At 32.9% G+C, this 17154-nt stretch overlaps 1 protein-coding gene across 1 annotated transcript in view; it reads left to right on the forward strand.

Annotated features, from left to right (window-relative positions):
* AKAP7 (A-kinase anchoring protein 7) overlaps positions 1-17154 on the forward strand; it is a 296088-nt gene that overhangs the window by 84440 nt on the left and 194494 nt on the right. Inside the window, exons 4-5 of the mRNA XM_074190040.1 lie at positions 2853-2975; positions 14995-15125. Coding sequence (XP_074046141.1) covers positions 2853-2975; positions 14995-15125 — 254 coding nt within the window. The remainder of the gene's footprint in view (positions 1-2852; positions 2976-14994; positions 15126-17154) is intronic.

The following is a 17154-nucleotide window of genomic DNA, read 5'->3' on the forward strand; positions in this document are numbered from 1 at the left end:
CCTAGCTGTGTGGCCTTGGGCAAGCCACTTAGCTTCATTGCCTTGCAAAAAATTAAAATAAAATAAAAAAGAATGGCTACATTCTAATTGAATTCATCATAGATATATTGAATGACTTATTCCATTGTATAGGGCTTCATGTATTTTGAAACATAAGATAAAATTTCCATTTTGGAGGGGTAGGGTTGGATCTGTGTTGGTTTTGGTATAGGGAATTCCCATTTAAGCAAATGTGATTTCCAGGTCAACAACTATTATGCAGCCCTTAGAATTGCCTAGAGGTATTTTGAGGTCAAGTAACCTGCCCAAGTCACACTACTAATACTTGTCAAGGCTGTATGTAAATGCTCCTTTCCATCCACCAAATCAAATTGTTTCAAAAAAAACTTCTAAGAAGCCGGTTGAAACATTAGCAAAATCTATAAGGATTAAATATATATTTTTTTGTTAGGCAATGAGGTTTTTTTTTTTTTTTTTTTTTTAGGATTTTTGCGAGGCAAATGGGGTTAAAGTGGCTTGCCGAAAGCCACTCAGCTAGGTAATTATTAAGTGTCTGAGGCTGGGTTTGAACCCAGGTCTTCCTGACTCCTGGACTGTGTTCTATCCACTGCACCACCTAACTGCCCAGGATTAAATACATTTTGCATAAATTGTAAATAGGAGGGCTTATACTTAAAAATTACTTCCTTAATAGTTCTCTGCAATTTGTAAGCCCCAAAGAAAAATAGAAAAAAAAGCTTTTATACTTTTCAAGTCTGAGAACTTGATCAGAGGATCAAACTCAAACACTCCAGTTTCCGAAATATTTAAATGTTTATGAATTTTATTAATTATATTTTAACAATCATAATTTTGGTGGTCTTAATAAATAGCAGGTCATTTTGCTTTGCTATTAATCATATACTAAGACGATTGTAGACAATCTTTTTCTTTCACAAAATCTAGCTTTACTTTCTGAATTCATATATGACCTCAGACATTTATATAATGTTTTTAGGGCTTGCAAAGGATTTTAGTATCCTATTTGCTCATAACAACCTTAAGATGATTAAAAATGCAAATATCTTTATTTTACAGATTAGGAAACTGAGACCCATAGGGATTCAGAGTCATATAAGTAATAAATATTTCTGGGTTTCAAGTCCACTTTTTTGGTTGCTGGCAGCTCCACTGCTTTTCAGTAATAGAGATAGCAAATACTGCCAATGGGAAAAGAAGGTAGAAATAATTTATTATTATGCATAGATAGTGTTTTAAGGTTTGGAATGCTTTGCTCTAACAACCCTATTAGGTTCATACATGATATAAAATACATTAAATAGTGTTTTTGTATATTTGTTAAATCTGACTTATGCAGAAACCCTCTAAGGTCCCTTCAGAATGTAAATATATCATCAGATCACTAAAGGTTTTATAGTGAGGCACAGAAAAACTAAGTCACATACTCTACATCATTCAAGTTTAAGTGCTTAATGTAGATGACCAGAATAATATACAGTAACTTTATTTCTCTATACTTGATTTATAAATTGCTTTTTTTTTTTTTTGCAAGGCAATGGGGTTAAGTGGCTTGCCCAAGGCCACACAGCTAGGTAATTATTAAGTGTCTGAGGCCAGATTTGAATTTAGGTACTCCTGACTCCAGGGCCAGTGCTCTATCTACTGTGCTACCTAGCCACCCCTATAAATTACTCTTAAAGAAAACATAATGTAAGGGTATTGAAAAGGATAAAGAAATTGATACAATTTTAGAATATCCTGTTCTTCCAAACTACATACTTGTTCCTTTAAGGCTTTCAGAATAATGGTCCATGAAAGATCAGGTATTGGTATGAGCTATTTAAAGTGAAATACAATACAGGATTCTTCTACTCTATACATATTTGTGATAGTAAGCAATTACTCTACGGAATTAAAAAAAACAAAACAAATACAAATGTTAATCACAAATATATCTTTAAAGGAAATTATTGAAAATAATTCAGATGATTTACTTTTATTTCCAGAAAAGCTTTTAAGTAACTTAAACTTTAAGTAACTGATTTTAGTGTGAATTCTGAAATACAAAATATTTTTTAAAATTTAAAAATGGACCCAGGCCAGTGACAAATGAAGAGAAATTCTTAGGAACTTGGTAACTAATGAAATGCTGCTCATTAATGGAGTAGATTATATATTTTTAAAATTTGCAGTGTAACATTGTCATAGCTTCAGACTTAAGAGGTTATAATTAAGATAGTTTCAGTTAAATTTCATTTTATATTAAAACCTTTCTTTGATACTTCAATGATAACTGGAGGTGATACTAAGTTTTTGGCATTCTATCAAACTAGAAAAGTTCTGAATGCTAGTTATCACTATCTACTCTAATTTCAGTAGAGCTCTTTACTGGTAGGTTGGCCATCAGGTGATAAAGTTTTTGAAACCCACTTGAGACACAGAAATAAAGAAGTTCATCTTGCATTTGTATAGATGCCTGAAGTATTGTCATCAATAGTTTTAATTAAGAAAATGAAGGAAAACATTTCAAGTCCTGCTTTGCTGATGTTTACTACTTTGAGCTGGCTACCCTCTCTAGGCTTTTGTTTGTTCCTTGTAAGATTAAGGAGTTTGACTAATGGAATTTCACTTAAAATAGCCTCACTTATCTTCCAGTTGCCCTGGGTAAGTTACATAACTTCTCTTTGTATAGTTTCCTCCACTATAAAATGATGGAATTGAAGCAAGTGGCTTGTAAGGTGCTTCTCAGCTCTACATTTGTGCTTCTGTAAAATCCTAAGCAAAGACATAGGCCCTTAGAAGCTGGATATTCAAAAAATAAATACACTTATACATTGTTTTATATATCAAAGTAGGAATAAATTCCCAGAAGTTGAAAATGTTGTCAAGAAGAAAAAGTAAACAGGGATGGGATCCTTGTGATATGATAGCAGAAATGCCATTTTCTACCATAGATATAAAAGATGAATTTCAATGTAAGTATTTCATATTCAGTATAAGTTTTAAGTTAATATATTTAATCACTACTGTATATATTTCTTTTCTCTGAATAAATGTTATTAACTTCAGCACTTGTATTTTTGAGTAGGAATATAAATTAATAGTCTTCCATAGGACAGAATTTCCTAACTCCTCTAACTTACATAATTCACTTATTTCCAAAATGGGGCTATTAATAGTTTTATTCTACCTAGTTTATTAGGTTGTTGTGAAGATCAAATGAAATGGAATGTACATTGGAAACTGAACTCATGTTCTGCAAAGGCATTTATCACAAAAAACTAGATCATTCCACAGTTTACAGCTTATTTTTGGGGTCCCATTAGTGTCAACAAGCACAACTTTTATGAATAGGCTTTTAAAAATCAGATCTCTCTCTCTCTCTCTCTCTCTCTCTCTCTCTCTCTCTCTCTCTCTCTCCCTCCCTCCCTCCCTCCCTCCCTCCCTCCCCCCTCTCCCTCCCTCCCTCCCCCCATATATATATTGACTTGAGTAATCCAAAAGAAATCCTGTAGGTGAAAATTTTTTATAATCTTTAGCTGTTCGATACAGATAAAAATTTTGTTTCATCTATATTTTTGGGAGATCTGTACTTAAATGGTAGAATATTTGAAGGGTTGGAAATTCAACGAATAAAATATGAATTTAATGTCTGGGGAAAATGTTAACAATTTTGCATAATTTTTGGAGCAACATTTCCTGGAAGCATGATAAATAACTATGGTAAGAAGAAAACTTCTATATGGTTATCAAGTTCATTCAAAGAGGAATAGAAGTATATAGAAAAGAATATGATGAAATTAAAATCAACAGAACATGGGTGCTGCTGGAATAGATCTTAGAAAGCATTTTCTTACTTTCAAATCAGAAAACTGAGACCTTATAGAATCCAAGTGAATTAAATAATGTCAATGACAGAGCCAGAAGTAGACTCCCAAGTGTCTGGATTTCCTTATCTAATCAGTATTCCTTCTGTCATGCCAGAGTAAGTTCCTCAGGAAGTAACTGGATAATATATATATATGTGTGTGTGTGTGTGTGTGTATATATATATATATATATATATAAAGAAGGAAAGGAGGCTGAAGAAAGGATATTTAAGAGATACAAAATTCTTAATATTTTATAGAATCTGAATAAATGAACTCTACATTCCGTGGTAACAGAAAAATGAAATACAATGGGACAAATCTGCTTAGACACTACATAGAATCATATATTTAACTTTGGAATTGATCTTAGAGGTTATCCAGCCTTGTACATTCGTTTTATGAATGAGAAAACAGGCTTAGAGAAATAATATTTTAAAATGCAGTGTACTTTAAAGAATATTTTTAAAAGTAGTATCAGTCCCCTTTTTTAGATAAGGAAACAGCCCAAGAGAGGCTAATCTTAAGTCTGATGATCTCAAATGCTTAAGATTTGAGAAACAGATTCAAAATCACACAGGTGTGATGCTGCTAGGATTCAAATCCAGTCTTCCAATTCCAAATTCTGTGCTTCTATATTCTTCCAGTTCACCTTAATTAGATCTTAAGTATTCTGTTCCAGCACAGGTTTGTAGAAAAATTCCATTTGTGAATTCATAGCAGTTGTTGTGAATTCATAGCAGTTGGAGGTTGTGTAGAGTTAGAAGCATTCTTATTGAAGAAGACCATAAGACATAAATAGGCAGGGCAGCCTTTTTTTGAAACCTCAGTGCCAGGGTAAATTCTATGAATTATTATTTATAAGTATTTGAAAACAAAAGTACTCATAATATTTTTCTCCTTGTTTAAAATTTGCTAATAACATGAACTCATTTGAAAATATCAAATTTGTTTATTGGTTCCTTGTGCCTTCCTTTGCTTTTCTCATTTAATATAAAATTAAAATACTTTCTCTGAATAAAGTTTAAGAAGAGGGGCAACATGGCATATAGTGATCTTGCCTCACTATCTTGAAGACCTGGATCTAAGTACAGTTTCTGACATTGGTTATGTGGTCCTGGACACTTATTAATGCCCCAGATAGTCAACTCATGAAGACTGAAGCCAGTCAGCTAACATGGAAAGGACCTGGAGTAATCTCTTCATCTTTAAAATGAAAGGAATTGGCCTCTCAAGTCCCTGACAGCTAAATCTGTGCTCTTGATGTCTGGTCTTACCAAGCCTGGACAGGTGCCTCTGCAGTGGAAGAGAGGATCTTTACCAGGGGCTTGTTACTATTAGTATCAAACTTTGCATTCTTAAAAATGATTGATGACTTCAAAAAGCTTTTATGAATTATGGCTATTAATATGAATAGAAACTAAAATAGACAAAATTTTAAAATACTTATTCATTCATTTGAAATAACAAACCCATTACATGTTCATGTAAATATTTCAATGAAGATAATTATATTTTTTCAAGGTAAAAAAATTTAGTGAAAAGAGCATTATTTTACATATTTTTACAAATCTTGTTTCGTGTATGGCTTAAAAGAACTGGACTCCTATCTCAGTGTGTTATTTTGGTTGAAGTATATTAAGAAAATATGGCCTCGGGGCAGCTAGGTGACCAGTGGCTAGAGCACTGATCCTTGTGTCAGGAGGAACTGAGTTCAAATATGACATCAGACACTTAATAATTGCCTAGCAGTGTGACCTTGGGTAAGTCACTTACCCCATTACCCTGTAACCTCCCCCCCAAAAGAAAATATGGTCTCACATAAATAAGCAGTTGGGAAAGGAAGGAGTGTTTTAATAGGTAAATAATGTTTTCATATATTATATATTACTATTCATGAACCCCTCAAAAGGATTTGGGAGTCTCCCAGTGGTATGCAGACCACACTTTGAGAACCACTGCTCTATATCAATGAAATCATAGTTCAGTAAAAATAAGATCTGTTAGTGGAAAACACCCTTTGTATACAATACCTCCAAAATGAGAAGTGTGTGCTGAGGCAGTGTTCCCTTCCCCATTACAGGCTACCCAGGCACCCCAAGTTCCTGAGGAGGAAGAAAGAGTCCCTGTGCCACTTCTGCTTTCTATAAAGTGATTGTATCAGGAAGGATAGTACACAGATGGAGGATATATGTAGTATTCCATTACCCTTTCACTAGGAAGCACAAAATGTATTTTCTCATGGGAACTCTGAAAACAAACTTAGGTTTGTGTCAGAATTAGGGATGGAAAGAACCTTTAAGGTATTCAAGAGGTATTCCAGATCCCTTATTTTAGAGTTGAGAGGATAACCTATGATCATAGTCACAAATGAAAGTCAGGTTTTTTGACTCCAAATCTAGAATATAAACTTTTCCTTGGCATCACATTGATTATCTGGTTAACATATTTTAAATCCTATTTAAATTATTCAGTGGGTCGAACTGTTTTTCATTAAGGAGAATTAAATAAACTTAGGCAGGTCAGGAATCTACCATTTCTAACATTGTTTCAGTGGTAAAATTGGGGACTTGAATTCCAACAGCTGATTTACAAACTTTTAAGACAACTTAATGCTAAGTTGGCTATTCCTGCTATTCATATTCTAGGAAGAATAGTTCATAATATGATAGAAAAAACACTAGATTTGAAGTTAGAGACTTAAATTTGAATCTTCCCCTGATTATCTCTTTGACCTTAAATCATTTTATTTCCCTGAATCTCAAAGTTATTATCTAGGAAAAAGGTATCATATTACTTCGAACATATGGAATAATATGTCTAAAGGTATAATATCCATTTCATTAGCATTAGCTCAGGTCCATTAATACACTGTTAATATTTTTTCATGCCAAAAACATTTCTGTTTTGTATGAATTATATACTTGTATGTAAATATATACCTCTGACTTTTTCCTTCTCACGTTATTTTAAATAAAACCTTTTCCCACAAGTATCAGAAATCAGAAAATTGTATCAAAAATGTCAGTTTTTGAATTCTAATTTAAAAAACCCATAGATGTTTATTACTTAGTATCCCTAGTTTTTGGTCAAAACACAGTAAAATCCAGTTCCATAGCCAAAAGAAAAAAATCCTTTATTTAACATTCAGATAAATTAGGGTAGGCAGAATAACAAGGGGCATACTGGATAAATTTAGTCAATAGTCTATTTCAGAAATACTTAGAATCCCAGGAATTTTGGAATTATATAGGGAGTTTTAATATCCTATTTTAGAGATCCGGGGAGAATAAGAATGAGAGCTTGAGTACAAAAGTTTGATGGATGTGATAAGCCTGTCTTTCCTTTTGGCTTCTACAAGTCTCATGAAATTTAATTGCTTGAGGCTATCCTGGGAAGACCATTGTGGGAAAGGAGAACTCTGCCTATAGGAAAGTTCTCTTTTCTGAACTTTTTGCTCCAGTATCGATTTCCTTTTATTGTTTAGTCTATATGAAACAGGATCATGAAACACTGATATTATTTTCATAGAGTTTGCTGTTGAATGATGTAGGTAGTTAGAAAACAGAAAAATTGTGGGATTCGTTAAAGCCCCAGTACTATTCAAACTATAAATGATCTGTATTTACTCTTCTACATTGATCAATCTATAGTGTGCTTTCCTTATTTGGTTTGCTTCAGCCAGGTCTTTTAAGAGACTTAGCCTTATGGATTATTGCAATTTTTTTTTTAGTGAAGTTCAAAACAGTATTTTTATAGTAAAGTTCAAAACAAAAATTTGCTGAGATAATTCTTTTAATCATCTTCCATTCCTGAGTATATAGAATAATTATAAATATATCCCAAATGGCATTTTATTACCAGTATAGGCAAATTAACAAAGAAAAAAAATCACTCCTATATGTTAACTAGCATGCTAATTAGAAAATAATTTTAACAGCTTTCATGTATGGATCCCTTATAAACTATGTTTACTGAGAAATATGCTTGTATAGTAACATATAACTAGTGGCAGTAAAATGAGTTAAGAGAGCTGGTCTGTAATCTAAAATGACCTAGTTTCAAGTCTACCTCTGATACATGCTGGTTGTGTGACTCTGGCCGTATCACTTAATCACTTAAGTCTCTAGACAACTATCTTAAGACTAAAGGTACATAATTGTCCATTTCTAATACTATCTCAAGTAAATTGAATTAAAAGCTTTTAATATATCTAATAGCTTGGTACGTTTTCCAGGAACTTGGTCAAGTTGAGGGAAGATCTGGGTTCAAGTTATGCATCTAATATATACTAGAAAGAGCAATCATGGAGAAGTCTTGCTGATGTCCAATGTCTCATCTTCAGAAGCCTTTCAGACAGCTTTCTTTAACTGGATTTCCAGTAGACATCTTAAACCCCACATGTCCAAAATCAGGTTCATATTTTCTTTTAAACTCTCTCCACTTCCTAGCCTTCCCCATTACAATAGAGGGGGGAACATTATTCATCCAGTCCCCTAGGCTCACAACCTAAGCATCATCCTTAACTCCTCACTATCTCTCACTCTCCATTTCTAAGAGGTTGGGGAGGCCATCCTTGGAAACTCTATAATGCCTCTTGAATGTGCCTCCTCTGGACACTGCTTTTACCTCATTATAGCATGCTTGGACAGCCTGCTGGGGGGGGGGGGGGGGGGGGGGGGGGCGGGGGGCTCTGCATTTCCTCCCATTCCCAACTCTTTTCTATTTAGCCACTAAAAGATTTACCTATAGTGAAGATCAGACTGTCACCCATCCCCCTCTATCATCCCCCCATTCAGGAAGCTTAGGTGGCTCCCTATTACCTCTAGAATAAACACAAAAATACTCTGCTTGACATTTAAAGCTTTTTATAATATAGCCCCCTGCTACCTTTTCAGTCTTAGACTCTACTCTCTTCTACATACTCTTCAATCCAGTGACACTGCCCTCCTTCCTGTCCCACAAACAAGACTTTACAGGCATTTTCTCTCACCTAGCCTGGGTATGTTCTCCCTCCTCATCTTTACCTAATAGCTTTCTTGACTTCCTTAAGTTCCAACTAGAATCCCATGCTCTGCAGGAAGTCTTTCCCAACTCCTCTTAAAATTAATGCTTTCTCTCATTTACTTCCTATTTATCCTGTATATGGCTTATTTGTACATATTTATTTATTATGTTTTCCATCATAACGTAAGTTCCTTGAGGACTTTTATGTATTTCCTTCAACTCCTTACAAATCTGAAACATAGAAGGTGTGTAATGTTTATTAACCTTTTTCAAAATATTCTTAATTATTGATACCTTATTAGGGTTTTAGGAATGGTTATTTCAAAGGTTTTTAGATCTTTTTTTAAAAAGCAAGAAAACAAACTGCTTTCAAAATATTCTTCCATAATTCCCTAAAAATGTTAATGAAAGAAATTTCAGTTTAAAATGTTTCAATTAAAAATGTTATTCCACAAGCATTTTAAGGTAAAATTTAAATGTGATAAATATAATAGAATTTTTTTGTTTTTGTTTTGTTTTACCAATGAACAAGTTTAATAAAACCTCATTAAGGAAAATCATGTTCAATTTAATTTGTTGAATTTTTGTAAGTCATTATGACTGGAATATGAACACTTGTAAATAGATTATTAGGAAAGAAACCCTACACAGGCACCAAAACATGAACATAATTGGATCAAAAGGTCATGGGATTTGGATGGTTTGATCCTGAATCTCTTATATAACATCTTTTATTCTAAGTAATTTCTTCATCTGCAAAATGAAAGGATTGAACTAATAATCTTTAATATGTGAATAGATTTTTTGATAATACTTTACATTCCATTGCTTGTAAATAGATATCATTTAGCTGATACTAAGTACAAAGGTGAATAATTTTTCATATTATTGAATATACTTTAAAGATTCAGACTTAAAGATTCGGACTCAACAACAGATTATGCTTATAGGTTTGTTAAAATGATAAATGTTTATCATTCACAGGATTTAGAGCTTGAAAATTTTATAAATCATTTAGTCTAGTCCCTCACTTGATCAATGGTTGTGAAATTAGTTTCTAGGTATTTCAGGTAATAGTTGAATAATGCTATTTCAGTTGCTGGCTTACTAAGGATCATTTCAGAAAGGAGAACTGAATCGTATGTCAACAGTCTAGAGAACAAGATTTAGACACCAATGGTCTTGAAAACTTGTTTGATTTGGACTGTATGAGTGAGTGAAATTCTCTTCTTTTTAACTTTAATTCTGGGATAGAGTAGCCTATCCTGGACTTTTCTGCCTTGAGAGGTTGAGGCTTTTTATTTGCTTAGGAATTCTGACTTGAATAAGGAATTAATCCTTTTTTGGGGAACTCTTAAAGGGCTCTGATGAATTAATAATTTTCCCCAGGCTTTCATTGAACTTGATAGCTGATTGATCTCTCCAGGGTGAGACTATAGAGCTAGAACTATTATGCAAATAAAGGTCAGAAAGGATAATTTTCAACTGTTATGCTTTGAGTAAGAAAAATAAATGGCCTCAATATAATGTGAGAGGTTATAATGAAATAGAAAAAAGATTTGAGGAATAAACAAGAAAACCAACTAACCATGAATCAGTAATATAACTATTTAAAAAAGAAATATATTGGAGTGCACAATTAGGAGCATTATAGTCTCAACTATTAATGAGGCTGTCTTTTTTATATTTAAACTTCTGATAGATCTTCATAATCTTTGTCAAATTCCAAGACATATACCAAAATTGTAGTGTAACTTCCCTCAGCCTGATGAAAACCAAAATTATAAATATAATCAAAGATTGAAAAATAAGACTTCAGAAAATCAAAGGAGTTTCTTATTTTCAGCTTTGAGAACAGGTGATAAGATAATTTATTCAAGACTTAGAACTATGAAGGATTCTCATACAGGTAGTTAGTACTTCTGTATCATTAATCAAGAGGCAGCATCTAGTGCAGTGGTTAGAGCTCCAGGCTTGGAGTCAGTAAGGCCAGAGTTATTTGACTTTAAACACTTAATAACTATGATCCTGGGCAGTCACTTATCCTTGTTTGCCTCAGTTTCCTCATCTGTTAAATGGGCTAGAGAAGAAAATCACAACACATTCCAGTATCTTTGCTAAGGAAACCCGATGGAGTCATGAAGAATTGAACATGCTTGGAAAATGATTGAACAATAACAATTATCATATTGGTGGTAGGTACCTTTGCTTCTTGCTCAACCAAGAGGGAGCTGGTGGTCCAGTGTATAAGGTTTGGACCTGGAGTCAACTTCAATTTTCTTAACTGTAAAATGGGGATATAATATTAACCTATCTCACAGGGTTTTCATGAGGATTAAATAAGATAATATACACTTAATACAGTGCCTGAATCATAGGAGGCACTATTATAGCTACTTATTTCCTTTCCTCTGCCCCCTTCCATTTCCACAGAAAAGCAGTTTAAATGAGAATTTAACTTTTTTTTTTTGTCTTATGGATCACTTTGATTATCTGATGAAGCCTGTGGACCCCCTGCTCAGAATAATGGTTTTAAATGTTTTAAGTAGAATGGTATTATGAAGTAGAACAACACTATTGAAGTATAGTTATTAAAATATTAAATGCAAATAAACATAATAGGTTATGAATCCCCAAGGAGTTTCCTAATGATGAGAAAGTAATTTAGTTAACCAGTTCAATTCAACAGATGTTTATTAAGTTGCTTCTCATCCCTAGGTTCAATTTGCTTTGTCAGATGAAATACTCGACTTCATAATCACTTTAGGTATCTTGTTAGTTTATCCTATAAATTCTTCAGTATCAATATCCATCCCTCTACCTTGATTACTCCAATTATAGTTGATCCATGAAAATCTTTCTTTTGTCAACTTTTGATTCAATCAAAATACAAAAACTGTTAGTGATGGGAATGAACTATATAATCAGTTTGACATGTTTTCTGATTTTAAAAAGTTTTAGCTGAACTTAGAGTATATCTTAAGACAATATTCCAGGCAGACACAAAATTATACAGATTAACTGATATTGAAAGATTAGCTCTTCTTAGTAATGCCTTAGATCATCATTATCACCATTTAAAACATTAAAAATATAAAGATTTAAATTTAGGTTCTTGTTAACTTAAAAGAATAAGTTAAATTACATTCTTATTCCCTTCCCTTCCATCCTTCTCCCCACCCCCCCCCACCCCTCAATTGCTTAGATAGGAATAAAATGTAGGAATAACATGCTTAGTAAGGAATGTTGAGATTGATAATAATCTCCCAAATGATATTTAGTTAAAGTTTCAGGATTCTTTTCCACTAAACCTTTCACCAGATAATATCATAAATTGACACAGCAAATTTATAATATAAAATCAGTTCTTTTAGTTTCCATAGTACAGTGGAATACAGAAGAGTAATTGGAGAGACAGAGGCAAAATTTAACTTTTGAGTTGAAAAGTATAGGAATATTTTGATTTCGGAACTTATTGTTGTTTGGGAAGTCTGAGGCCAGTTATTTCCTTATATTTTTGTCCTTAATTGTTGAGTATTACTTCAGTGTTATGTATTGTATCAGTCAATGTTTGATTATGTATATTAGTGTAAGGCATCACTGATGAGGATAATAGAAAGCAGAGTTTAATTTGTAAAAAAGTCTACATTTATTTGAAATAAGCTATTTAATTTTTTGAAATTGATTTACCTTTCTAATTTCTGTCTTTTGAAATTAAGTGAAATATAAAACCTAAATGCATTTTTAAAAAGTATGTTTTGTTAATATTAAAATATATTTGCATAATATGAGTACACACTGACAAGAAGGAAGAATGTTCAGAATTTGCTTGGTTAGGGATATTTTTTATCAGTTTTCATGGCTAATTCAACCCAATTAAGAGTTTTTTATTAAATGCCTATTTTGTGTGAAGTACTAAGATGCTAGTTTGATAATCTTAGAAAATTCAACTTTTAACTCTTGGTGGCAACTTCATCTGTGAAATGAGGGGGTTCAACTGAAAATCCTAAGAATTATTTCAACTCAAACTTCTCTAATTAAAGTTTGTGGAATATATTAAAAAAAACCAGTTGATTACTCCAATTTAAAGTTGATCCGTGAAAATCTTTCTTTTGTTAACTTTTAATTCAATCAAATTATAAGCATTTCATAGGATAATAGATCAGGAATTAGAAGAAATCTAAGAGACCACAAAGTCCAGCTCCCTTATAGATAAAGACACTGAAAGCCAGTCATTTAGAATTGGTAAATCTTGGAGGTGGGATTTGAATTCAGAACATCTAGATTACAGATCCAGGCACTTTTCACTCTACTATGTTAGCTCCATGTTAGGAGCTGGACTTTGTGGATACAAAGAAAAAAATAGCCTCCTCTCAAGGAACTTACATTCTAATAAGGAAAAGATCTAGAGATAAATAGAAGGTAAATATTTATAAAATACCTTCTATGTGACAGGGTTGGGGGTTCAAAGAAAACAATCCCTGCTCTCAAGGAGTTCATAGTCTAATGAATGTGGGTGGAAGAAAACACAAAAATTACCACTAACATACAAGCTAAAGAACAGAATCAGATCGAAATAACCAAGAGGAAGAAGGCACTGTAATTAAGGAGGATCAGGAAAGATTTTCTGTGGAAGGTGGGATTTTAACTTGTACTTCAAGGAAGGCAGAACCTTCCATGTGAGGTGGACAGTCAATGAAAAGACCCAGTCAGGAGGTTGAGTGGACTAGCAAGGAGACTGGTGTCACTGTATTGAAGAATAGGTGGGAGAGATCAGGAGTGAGAAAATGGGAGAATGGGGGGAGGATAGGGTCTAATGAATTTTAAGCCCAAGAAAGGATTTTGTATTTGATTCCAGTAGTGATAGGGAGTTCCAACCCTGGGAATATTCAAAAGGGTCTTATGTCAGAAATGACATTTGAGCTGAACTTCAAGTGAGAGAAATGATCATTTGATTTGGGGAAATTCAGTTTACCCTTTTTTTCTAAAGTTCTGATTTTAAAAGCCTATTCTCTTGAAGTATTGGAGGAGAAATATCTGTCTAGTTTTTAATATTAAGAAAATTATTTGTGCCTATCTGATGTTTTCTGAGGGCTCCAGGGACCCTAATCAGATGTAAATTCCCTCCTATTGTTCAATGTAACTTCATTGTTAAGTGTAAATTTGCCAAGATAAGAGCAACCAGAGCTCTTACCTGTATCTCTCATTCAGCTTCCTGCCTATCAAGTCTTCCAAAATGGGCTGGACCTCAATCACTGAATTGAGGATGGGATCTTCCATTTACCAGCTTTTCTCCTGACTCTTCCCTGCCTACACTCCCCCTCAGATCAGACTGGCTGTTTTCCTTTCTCTCTTTTTCCCTCAGGCATTCTTGCCTAGACCTTTGTTTTTCGTCTGTCTTCAAGCTACTTGTCTCTCTAGGAAAAAGTTTAACCTGTGAACTTGCAGAATTGTAAAATAAAAATCCTGGCTTTTCCCAACTCCAGGGCTAGTCTTGAGTTTTTCATTTTCAAAGAAGTCTCATCTTTATAGCTGTATCACTCTTTTTCCAGAAGGTCATTGCTGAAAATGAGACTGAATTAACTTTCTTGTTTAGACCCCACCCAGATAGGGTTGCTGATTTGGGTGGGAACAAAAGCTGGGCTTAATTTGAGGTGAATGACTATAACAGTCATTCTTATCATTTTTAACTAGTCTGTGCTAGAGAATACTACCTATTCACCCTAGAGAATACTACCTATTCAAAGGCAAAAAACTGGGAGCTGCCTCCATAATCATCTTTAATCAAAGAGAGTTGACCAAAGGCCATCCTTTTGTTGAAATGCTGGTATTATTAATAAAATGATTAATTTACCCAGAAATTATAGAGTTCTTGAACCTTTTTAAATGCCCCAGAAGGAAATGAGATTGCAAGAAGTAAAGATAAGATGGAGATGCATTCCAGGTATGGGAGACAACCTGTACAAAGGCATAGAAATGAAAATAGAATGTCATTTATGAGAAGAAATAGTAAAATTCAACTTAAGTAGCAAGTAGTTATTTCAGACCTCATTTCTGTATTTGCCTCATGTTAATGAATACATTATATGAATATTGTTGTTGACTTTTATTTCTCTAGTATCTGAAATAATTTCGAAGAGACAGGAAAATATGGGGCCACGGAAAGAAGACCCAGTGAAGAAAAAGACTAAAAAGAAAAAAAAATTTCAACCTAATTATTTCCTCTCTATTCCCATCACTAACAAAGAGGTGCCATATTTCTTTTTACTTAGTTTTATTAAATGTTTGTTAAATAGACTTTTTTAACCACTAAGGAAATATAATATCATTTTAGCTACTTGGGCTGCTTTAGTTATGTCTACAGAAATGACTTTGTAATAATGACTTTGAAAAAAATACCATAAGTAGAGCTAATGTTAATATGAGTATTTGATTGTCTTTCCCAGCAACTGCTTTCCTCAACTGGGAGAACTTTGATTATATTCCTTAACTGAATGCTTAGGACCAGAAATCGCTAGATCTAAATAAAGAAAACTAGACTTGATAGTTACATTTGTGTTACTGAGATGCTGGTTAACCCAAAGTAATTTCTTTTATAATTACGTATCGAAATGCCATTTAATTATGGTCCTTGTATATTGGACAATTTCTGGAAGATATCAAAAAATATAAATGTCAAATAGAAAAGTATAGAGGTGAAAATGGGCACTGCCAATTTGTCCATTTTGAGAAAACTTCATACTATGAAGAGAAAAAACACAAGTGTTTTCTTATGTATGATTCAACTAATGTATAAGACATTAAAATATTAACTAGATAAACTCACTTGGAAGACTTTTTACATCATTGGAAGTTCTTTTTCTTGTGAAAAATTATTGATTACCTTATATTTCTAAGAAAAAATAATTTTACTTTGAAACAAGAAGACACCTTGAACATGAGAAAGTATTTTCAAAAATAGCATTTTGAAGAGAAATGTACATGTGTTTCTTTTTACAGGCAATACACATTGGTTTTAATATGAGGGTGCATGCATGTTTTGTTGTTTGCATCACCAAAATTTCTATTAGAACATAACAGGGGATGATATAGTATTGTTTTAATCTCATTTCTTAATTTTTTAGGTCAGTAAGTAATGTAAATAGGTGGGGTTGAAGTTGTTTCAGATGAATACTGTATAGTCTCATCTTTTTTTTCTTCTAGTTTGATATGGATTTCAGTCTTTGCTTATATAAAGGACAGGACTGCCCACAGACTTTAAAAAACTTTATTTCAGCCTTTTGTTTTTACATTTAGTGATTTCCATTTCCTTATTACTTCTGCACAATGAACTTTTCCTCATAACAAGAAAAACTCATTAAGGAAAATTAGCTGATATAATATAACAACATCTTCCACATTTTTAGATAAACAGGAGAGAGATATGCTCATTTGTTCTCTGTGACCAAGACTGGTCCTTAAAATTTTACAGTATTTTCTACTTACTTCACTGTATTAGTTCAGATAAGTTTTCCTATGTTTCTCTGAAAGGCTCATATTCATTCTTTTTTCTTGTACAATAATATTCTATTATATTCATATATTATAATTTGTTCAACTATTATCAAACTGATAAGTACCTACTCTAGCTTTACTTCTTAGCTACCACAATAATTATTGATATGAATATTTTGCCTATGTGGTATCTATATTTTTCTATCTTTAATCTCCTTAAGGTATATGTTCCCAATGAGATTACTACGTTATATAGAAGAACATGAACATAGTTTAAACATAGTCAATTTTTTCAATTTAAAATTTTTTGATATATTTAATTTAAGATGTAAAGGTTACAACCTAGTTTTAAATATTTTTCTTTTGGGTGGAGAGACAGGTCCAAAAATAGGATCTGTTTTTTAAAAAAGATATTTCATTAATCATTTCTTAAAATATGTTTCTGAAATACATATACCATTTTTTTCACTTCAATCAGCTCCAGATTAGTCCTATGAATTTTACATATTTCTTTCTGCTAAAAAAAGACAGAAATATTCGTAGCTTGTAGCGCAAAATAATCTTCCCTCTGTCAATACCAATACTGGTCAAAAAATAATGGAGAACAACTCTATATCCATAGTTCCCCTGCCAGAATAGGAGAGAAAATGTGAAACAAGCTGTGTCCAAACTCTGTGTGTGTGTGTGTGTGTGTGTGTGTGTGTGTGTGTGTGTGTGTGTACACAGTTCTACGGGAGTAGTCTCAAAGACATGAAAAAGATTTATTGTAAGAGTTAGAATTTTA

This window comes from Macrotis lagotis, chromosome 5, assembly GCF_037893015.1.
Source record: "Macrotis lagotis isolate mMagLag1 chromosome 5, bilby.v1.9.chrom.fasta, whole genome shotgun sequence".
In the NCBI taxonomy this organism is placed as follows: domain Eukaryota; kingdom Metazoa; phylum Chordata; class Mammalia; order Peramelemorphia; family Peramelidae; genus Macrotis; species Macrotis lagotis.